The 9,667-nt window shown below is 41.9% G+C and overlaps 1 protein-coding gene across 3 annotated transcripts in view; it reads right to left on the bottom strand.

Moving 5' to 3' along the window:
* Positions 1-523: 523 nt before the first annotated feature.
* The window catches only part of satb2 (SATB homeobox 2), a 55,041-nt gene continuing 45,897 nt past the window's right edge, over positions 524-9,667 (bottom strand). For 2 of the 3 annotated variants that reach the window (XM_034885849.1, XM_034885851.1), the window contains exons 13-14: positions 2,357-2,563; positions 524-1,528 (exon numbers count right to left, since the gene is read on the bottom strand). In XM_034885849.1, coding sequence (XP_034741740.1) covers positions 1,019-1,528; positions 2,357-2,563 — 717 coding nt within the window. In that variant the 3' untranslated portion in view covers positions 524-1,018. The remainder of the gene's footprint in view (positions 1,529-2,356; positions 2,564-9,667) is intronic. The other variant, XM_034885850.1, reaches the window with a different exon arrangement.

Here is a 9,667-nt window from a genome sequence, read left to right as displayed (position 1 = left end):
TCGATTCTGCTTCTCGTGATTTATGAATTTGATTCTTTGAGGGTGGCGTTGAAACGGGTCACGTGCTTATTTCACAGGTGCAAATTTCATTTGGATTTAAATGTGATTTAAATTTTATTTTTTTTTATAACGTAAATGAGAGCCACTGACTGTGCTCTATGGCTACAACACGACAAGCACCTGGTAGTACGCTGGCCGCCATGGAAACCAAAACTTGCACGTGTTAAATTTGTAACCGCTGATTCCATTGGAACTGTAATGTTTTGAAGAGGCTGAAAGTTAGAACCGTTTCTCGGTGCCCAATAGTATTGATGTCCTATGGAGAGGTGGTGATGCCCAGCTACGCGCTGCGCTACCCCTGGCGTCATGCAACGCTCGCGCTGCTTTCAAAGGTAAAAGGATTTCAACGTTCACCTATTTGCCCTTGACCCTTCTGAAGCACAACCAATGAGATAAAAGCATGTTGTGACTTAGCAACGGGAAATAGCTTCTTTTCTACCCTTGATGACGTTTTCCTGCGCTATCATGTGTATGCAGCTCTATGTGAGTGTGCTCAGACTTTAAAGAGGAGGATTAGGAACAACTTCTGGCCGAAGCCGATGAAATCCTGCCTCTCCGTAGTGGCCTTTCTGGCGATTAGATTAAGAGAAAGTGTCAACACTTGGAGATTTTGTTGTTTACGTTGTAGACATGAGCAGCAATGGATGACCTGTCTATGAAATGTATTTAAATGTGGATTGGGGAAACTCTCTTTCACAGTTACACAAACACTGCTGTGTCACAGCACTCTGCAAAGCTGCTGTCTTTTTGCTGAGGTAAATTTTACTCCCCAGGTGTTCAGAGATCTGTCTGAGATCAAGTCCGTCTGGTTGTTTTGAGTGATGTACACATTATTTCAGCCTGATGGTTTTTTGACGTTCCCCACTAATTCATGAGCAGTTCCATGGCTTTTTCTTTATCTTGCTTTCTCTCCACTCTCTCTTTTCCCTTCTGTCCTCTCCTCTCTGTGTGTCAGTCTCTACCTCTGGTAGTCGGCCGGCTCTCTGGGACTGGATGAGGAGCTCCCGGGGCCCAGGGGGCCACCAGGCCGGCAGTGCACCTTGTCCATTCCTTCCTCCTGAGCATTTTTGGTCCCTGAAGACGAATGGCTGGAGTTGGAGTTAGATTTGGAGCAGGAGGAGGCCGGCAGTGGCTGGTTCAGCCCTCCGGCGCTCCCACAATTCCCCTCTGTGGACTGGTAGATCTCCTCTGCTCCGTCCTCGCTGGACTCCGGGTCCTCTGAGCCCGAAAGCAGCTCCTCTTCTCTGTATTCACTGACGTCCACACCTCCGCTGGCCGCAGCCCCATCGCCCAGCTCCTTGAGACGGCCGTGGTGCTTGACGTGGTAGCGCTGGTTCTGAAAGAACTTGATGATGGTATGTTTGGGCAGGTCAAGCTGCGCGGACAAGGTGTGGATGGCCTCCTGGTCCGGGTACAGGCCAACATCCTGGATGAAGCTCTGCAGGATGCCCAAGGCCTCCAAGGAAATCTAGTTATAGAAAGAGAATGTGAATTCAGTGTTAGCTTCAGTTCAGTTTATTCTTTGTCCCAGAAGGTCAATGCAGCAAGGTATGCAGCAGAAAGAAATCACAGGAGAATATACAACACAAACTACACAATAAAAACAGCAATGAAGACAGCAGCTTCAGCCTGAGTTTAAGAATGAATAGTTCAGAGTTGTGTTGGAGTCCTAATGAGAGTAAAAAGAACTACAACAACTCAAACGATAGATAATGATATTAAAGATAAATAAATAAACACAGGGGTCAGTGATATAAGCGAGGGCCTCCTCTTAGCTGAGTTGGGTGCCTGAATAGAATGTGGAATAAGAGTTTTTTTTTTTATCTCTGTTTAAGAGCCAAGGGGTTTCTAAAGCGTAAACCAGATGGTGTCCTTGCAAATAGACATGTGTTTTTAAATCTGTTTGTTAAAAATGTCCGCAAGGCTACTGAACTTCACACCCGCTATCTTGCGTGCCATATGAACAATTTTTAAAAGTGCATTGTTTGGGGAAGGCTTAGTTGCACACATTTAGTGCGTTTAGGGTTAGGGTTCATCTAAAATGTTGAAAAAGCTAGAACCGATAATAATAAATCAAAAAGACAAGCTTGAAGACAAAACTTCCAACCATCCACTGGGGACCCACTACAATCATTAGATATGAGAAAAGTCTTTTTGATGCTTACATTGATTTTACATTAATTCTGTTGAGGTGGTGCCCAAAAGGGCTTGGGTGCTGCACCTGGGCCCAAAATGCATAATAATGACTTTATGGTTCCTGGTGATGGTCCTAACAGAGAGAGGAGAATAACTGTACCTTAGTGCGTGATCGTGGCTTCTTGTTGCTCCCAGCACTGCCAACGGTGCCAGGTGGACAGCTGCCAGCAGCTCCTGCTCCCACATTCTGTAAGCCCTCCTCGTTCACCGGGGCAGATAACTGCTCTTCACGCATGGGGGACACACGGTGCTCCTTCATTGGGGTCGGGGGTGGCCTGTGAAGCGCCTGACGAGAAAGACAAAAGAGCTGATTGATTAATGGGGCACAGTGACCCCTGATCAAGACTGCATCAAGGATATATTTTAACAATAACAATGATACTTAATTTATGCATTTATGTTTTGTTATTTGACCTGAATTCTGTGTCAATATCTGTGACATTCATGTAACAATGCATCCACACATACTGTACTTCTTAAAATAATATTGCCTGAGTGTAATCAAAGATTCTCTATCACCAAAGAGAGCTCATTACACACTGTGCCAATTGTACAAACGGTACACACTGTCTTCTTAATGTGGCGTGGCCTCGTTTGAAAGTGTACCGAGTGTCGTGTGGATGGATTAAAAGTTATATTTGCATAATTTATTTTTTGCTAACATTATATATTCACACGGCTAAAAGACTTCAAGCAGTACGAAAATTAGCATTCACAAGTGATAGTTGTTGTTAGCTTTACCCCTAAAGCGTCTGATTATTGCCATTTTCTCTTTTTTAAATATTATTTGTTGGGCTTTTCTGCCTTAATATTTCACAGGACAGTTAGGTGAGAGGGTGAAGACATGCAGGAAATCAACACAGGTTGGATTCAAACCTCTGCGTCGAGGCATAAACCTCGGAGTACATGTGCGCCTGCTATACCACTGAGCCAACCTGGCCAAACAAAATGCCATTTTAGTGTCAGAATGTCCTGGAGATTGGGGCTTGTGAATTACGGCTCTAATATTTACTTTGGTTACAATGGGGCAAGAATATGGCTTGTAATCTGTGTTCACATTCACTTCTCCCATTGAAATCAACACACTCAGCACCCGCGGCTCGTCTCCTAAAGGGGTTTGGCAGTGGAGAAACCCACCTGACACATATACAGGAAATGCCTCAGAGTTGAGGTATCTCCTGTTCTAAACCGTCTCTGATATATTTTATACTGTAGGTGACAACACATATTATAAAACCAACAGTAAGCTGTCCAGCACACAGTAGCCAGGGCAGCTCCCAGGGTGAGAATGTGTTTCACAGCTCACAGAGTGTCACGGTCTATTAACCAGCTCCAAGGCTGGCATTTAAACTGCCTTGTGTCCCGTATACCTTTGACCTAATGTGTGTAAGATTAGCTCCAGTAAAACGCCAACCACCTGTCTGCCAGGAAGTCTCTTATTTACAAACTTATAACACCCCATCACAATTTAACCAGCCCACTCAACACCTCATAGGCACGGCGTGTAGAGGGGAAGAAGAAATGTAATTGTTTTGGATTAGTACTTAGATTAGGTCGGGAATCACTATCGTTGTTCTAGTTTGATCGTGGAAGTCAGGTAGAAAAGGAAAATATAGAGAAAAAGTTGCTTGAATAAATTAAACTATTCATGTCTGAAAGGACCACGGTTGCAATTGTTGGTGTAGTTTCAGCAGAAAGCAAGTTTATTTGTTTATTCACCTTTTTTAAAGAAAAGAAAAAGGCAATTTGAAATGTTTTACATAAGGCAGCAGACGTGTTACTCTACAAGGCAAAAAAAGAGTTCATAATAAAGTAGATAAAAACCATAAATGTATTGAAAAGCAGTGACTGAGAAGTGTTTAGCCTCGATTTGAGGATACTTTTAATTGCTCCAGTGTGCTCCAGATATTTAGTGCATAGAAAAGATAATGTTTTGTTTTACTTTGTTTTGAGAAACACAAAACCATAAACAAATAACACAAATAACATAATATTACGGAAGCAGATTAGAACCATGCATGCTTTCTAAACAAGTTATAAAATGTTCACATCAAGGAGGTCCGACAACAACCAAAAAACACTAAAACAATTATTTCAGGCTTTGCCTTTTTTCAACTGCAGGAAATTTAGGCAAATCAAATCAATGATTATCTTAGTTTTACGGTACTACAGTCACTTGTTAACACAGGATGTAAATTTGAGTATCGTCTGCATATCTATAAGAAGCTAACTTTGCTAAGTTTAAACAGAAAAGGCTCAAGAATCGATCCTTGAGGAACTCCACTTGTCATTTCTGTTTGTTTTGACTTGTAGTTACAGCAACAACAAGACTTTCTTGTAGTGCTGTCAGTTAAATGTGTTATTAACGGCGTTAATGCAAACCCATTTTAAAGGCATCAGTTTTTTTAATCACAAGATTAACGTTCTTTTTGGCCTTTTGTAGTTTTTTCACATGCTGTTGCAACAACCAGTAACGTTAGAAAAACTACAACAACACACTGGATCAAGCTAGACTGGAATCAAAACAGGCACGCCACACACACTTGTTTATCTTGAGATTAATTTGCCACACACAATTCTTTGGGCTCACGAGCCGGCCAAAAAGAAATAACGTAACGTTTTGAGTGGATGGCGAGTGTAAGACGCCGAAATGGACGCAAATCCAAGTTGCCAAATGGTTCCATTGACAAGACCAAAGTGATCTGTGTGTTTTGTTGTTGTAAACTGAGCGATCATCGCAGCACGTCCAGTCTGAAATACCACTTGATGGCCAAGCACACAGCTGATGCAAATTCTCCGCCCCCTCGTCAAAGTATTTTTTTCACCCTTTTATTGATGGGCAGCATTTTGTGAGAGATAATTTGCTCCAAGTGTGAATGACTGCTCCAATTCAGAAAGTTATGTGTGAAATTGAGTACTAACGTAGGCTTTGTGCAAATGTTGTTTTCAAGGAAAAACAATATTTGCACAAAGCAAGCCAATACACTTTTCCGTGTTGATAAGAGCATTAAAATGAGAAAAACTAATGGGACAAGAAGAAATCAAGTGACATGTAGAATAGGTCAAAATTAGCCATTATTTAACAAAGTTAACGATGACATTAATTCAACTATCCGCGATTTATATATTTTAATTGTTTGACACTATCTTCTTGTAATGACAGTAACTGAATTTGAGCCAATTCAGAGCTCCAGTCTGTCTGATAATAATCTACGGTCAACCACCATTTTAGACATATACAGCATATAAAAACAGTCCAATCAATCTGACTGTTCATGTACAAAATAATCTGTTTGGAATGCACCTTATTCTCTACCGCACCATTTCACTTTAAATAAGGATTTTTATACTTTATACTCTTTCTAACTGTATGTATCTAGTATCTAGATATTCATATTTTTCAGTTTTTTTGGATGCTATATATGTATATATATTTATCACTCTACATGCTCTGCAAACCCATATACTGTAAGCATTTAAGCATTTATTTATTTTAATTCATATAAATAATAACCCAACTTTTCCACATTGTTTTTAATTGATTCTGTGCTGTATTCTTTTTAAGCTGTGAACGTTGCACGTAATTATACACTACAGTGTACTGTGGAATGACAATAAAGAAATCTTGAATCTTGAGAAATCTTAAATCTATATCCAGGCCTCAAATTGTTAATTGCTAATTCTGCACGTGTTGATCACTGTTTTTTAAAAGTGGTTTACAGAAGTGCTAACTTGTGTATTATTAAAATGAGATGTAGTTTGAAAGATATAGTATTGGAGAACTACTGTTCTTAAAAAACACTCAGTCCTTAACTGAATTACAGTAGTTTTATTTTTATTTTGATTGTCATATTTTCAGTTGTATTTTAAAAACCGAAACCGTAAAACAAATTATAGCTTTAAAAAAATGATTGCTTTTGGAGAGGACACGCAGACTGAGAGACACTTTAGTTTTACTGCTGCTGGTAAAGCACTTGATACACGTGCATGTTGAAGGTCTAAGGGGATGAACTTTAGATGATTGTATCTGGATTTGTATTGACTCAGATTTTTCAGTAATCCAGATTATCACAGTTTGGCACGAGGAGTTCAAGGTTTCTCAGGTTTTGAGCAAGATTCCTACACAGGATCTTTAAAAAGCATAAGAAGGGCTAGGGAGGTGTAAAGAGAGATTATAAATAGAGACAATGAAAGTAGGTGTAGCAATGTGTGTGTTACCCTGATCGGTGGAGCTCTTACTGTCAGTGGTGGGGGGGGGTCATCTGGCTGTCAGGGTGAGTGCGAGGGCTGTTTGACAGCAGTGAAGGAAGGCTGGGTGAAGTGTTGGGAGGGAAAGCGGGGACTTTGGTTGTTTGTCAGAAGGTAGTGGCTGTTGTGAGAGCGTTGCGGTCGTGTCCCGCCCGCTCGCTTTAGGAGCAGGGAGGGGCCTCCCCACTGGAATGCTCAGCTATAAATCTGTGGTGCATTAAAATTAAAGGACCCACATAAAGATAATAGTCATTCGCTTTTCTCTCCCTTCTCTTCAATAATAACAGGGTATTACATAAATAATATTGAGGGCAGGCCAGACCATGAAATTGCTCTACGATTTCATTCGCAGGGGCTTTATTTTTTTGGGGGTGTGGATGACCAATTTACAGGAATTCAGTATGCTTTTTTTTCCCCTTATTGGTCGTTTTTTCTCTCTCCCTCCCCAAATCTTCAGTTTCTGTTACACAAAGTGACATTTTTTGGATATTGAGAAAAGACGGTAAGAATGCTGGGAAACCAACAACAAAGATAAAAGATATGTACCCTTGCCCTAATGAGGACCACACAGCCACAAACATCCACAAACATCCCCCATACAAACCCACTGAGACACTTAATAACTAAATTGAGGGTAAATCACGGAGGGGGGATTGCAAAACCTACCGTCTCCACCCAAAGACCTTCATCATTCCCATGCTTATTTGAGCTGACAGCAAGGACTCTTGGATCAATCGCCACACACATGCATGCAACAATGGCGGGTCTGGTCTCCCTCATGCACTAATGATGATGTTAAAGAGCAGAGCCAAACACACATGGCTGGTTGGCTCCGAAGTTTCTCTCTTCCTTCAAATGGTCATCCTCTTTCTTTGCTCACACTCGTCTTCCATACCTTTTTGGTTTTTCTCCTTTTTAGTGTCTTTTCCTTTCCCTTCTACAACTTTACTATACTTTCTCTTTTCCTCCGCCTCCCTCTCCCCTCACTTCTAATGCATCAGGACACTAATGAAGTGGGCCTCTGCCAAGCCAACATGACTCCACATCCAAATCAGCCCCGATCGGGTGGATGCCAGCAGCTCCCACCCCCACCTCACCATGTCCTCCACCTCCATCTCCCCTCTGCTCCTTCTCACTGCTGTTCCTCCCATTATAACTCCCCACATTTTACACCTTCAGTCCCAGCAGCCTGAGGCCATGCCCCGACAAACAGCGCTCAGCCCTTTGCGCTGATTTGTGTCTTGTGGCCACTGGCGGTACTGCAACAAAAAATCATCCCTCTGTGACCCACAATGGATTTCCCCCAAAGGCCACTATTGTAAAAGCGAGATGTGTGAAACTGCTGCCAGGACACCTCCGACTGCAAACCAGGTCGGTAACGACTCTTTCTTTAAAGATATTGTTTGGGTGATTTTTAGGATTTTAGTCAACAGGACAGCTAAACATAAGAAAGGGGAGAGAGAGGGAGAATGAAATGCAGCAAAGGGCCAGAGGTCGGATTCAAACCCGGGCCCACTGCATCGAGGAGCAAACTTCGATGTATGGCCGCCCGCTCTACCAACTGTGCTATCTGGGCACTTGGTTATGGCTCTTTCTTTTCAGAATTGTTGATCCATGGACTTTTTATGTTTAAAACAGTCCCTCGGGCCGAGAAAAAACAATTTGAAAACATTTGATGTCACCACAATATAAAGTGTCTGGGCAGAGCAGGAGAAATACTACCGCGCATATGTTCTGTATATGTTCATATATTCTGTGATCGCGTAGAACGGAAGTTTACCCCAGAAGCTTTGTAACTTTTTGGGTAAATGTGCCACTAAGCCACTCTCGTAGGAAGGAACAGGGCTCCACCTCCCATGTTTTATCCAGGCTTTATAGGACATCCATGCCTTAAAATACAGATCTGTACCTGAGGCTCTCTCTACCTCCTCTGTTTATTTGCCTTGTTCTCTTCGACCTCGACCGTCTGCAATAGACCATCTATTGTGTACTGATTTACAGTCTTTAAAACAGGTCTTAGTTCATGTGAGAAAATCTGAGTTTAGAAAATGAATATTACAGGCTAGACTCTGATGTACAGATCTGGTGCAAAGATTTTAACCTTGCTGCATTATAAGCCATTTATTTTTTCTACACTTTCTTACTGGAAGCATTTTCTAAACATTGCAAAATGCCTTGTGGGTAATCAGTGTCTTCTTACAGCACAGCTTTTGGGTGCGTGGGAGCATTATGTCCAGGTGAAAATCATTTAGCTCATTTTTCTCCTCCTACTCCTTTTTTGGTGAATATGATTTCAAAATGAAAACATTGTGCCTTAGTCATTTGTCATGGAGGGTAGACTTACACCCCAGAGACAATTACCAAGAAATGAAACCAACTCCTGCATGTCACTAGGGCTGGGTACCGAACTTCAACACTTTTAGGCGAAAAATCATTCATTCAGTCATTCAATGCCAAATTTCAAGTCCTAAGAAGAAAAATCTCATCGGCGTCAGTGAGCCAATAAGCATGCATGCTTGTACCAAGATTTCATAATGCTTGTGATTGGCTGTCTAACGTTATAAACTCTACCTATGTACCTAACACACAGAGACAGGGCTCACGTGTGTGTATTTAGTGGGTCACATACGTGTAAAGCAGCTTTTGGTATCTGTAGACTGGTGGAACGGGCAGACAGGTGCTCCAAACTCAATTTGGATTTAGGTTTTGTCATTACCTTCCTAAATGACCCCCATGGCCATTTTCTGACCCGGTGCACCGTCTGCATGACATTGTTTTCCAAAATGAGTCATATGACTATTGTCTGACCTGCCACCTCTATGATTAGGGTCAGAAAGTTTAAGGATAAAAATGTGTGGTTCAAGCTAAGGCTACATAGACACTACTACGTTTTTATTTTTAAGCGGCATTTTCAGACAAAAACACTCTCCGTTCACACAAGAGTTTTAGCTCCAGTAGCCGTAGTTTTTGACTTCGTCTCTGACCATAACACATAGGAAGAGACTACATGTCCCTTCAGAGCAGCACAGTACAGTCCTGCTCTCCCAAAGCCACAACCCCTGGAGCCCTGCAGCCAGACCAGCTCCTCGCATGCCGTCATTCAATATTCCTGAAAAACTTATTTTCTCTCTCTCTCTCTCTCTCTCTCTCTCTCTCTCTCTCT

This window comes from Etheostoma cragini, chromosome 11 (genome assembly GCF_013103735.1).
Source record: "Etheostoma cragini isolate CJK2018 chromosome 11, CSU_Ecrag_1.0, whole genome shotgun sequence".
Lineage (NCBI taxonomy): Eukaryota > Metazoa > Chordata > Actinopteri > Perciformes > Percidae > Etheostoma > Etheostoma cragini.
This window is presented reverse-complemented; position numbering and strand designations above follow the sequence as displayed.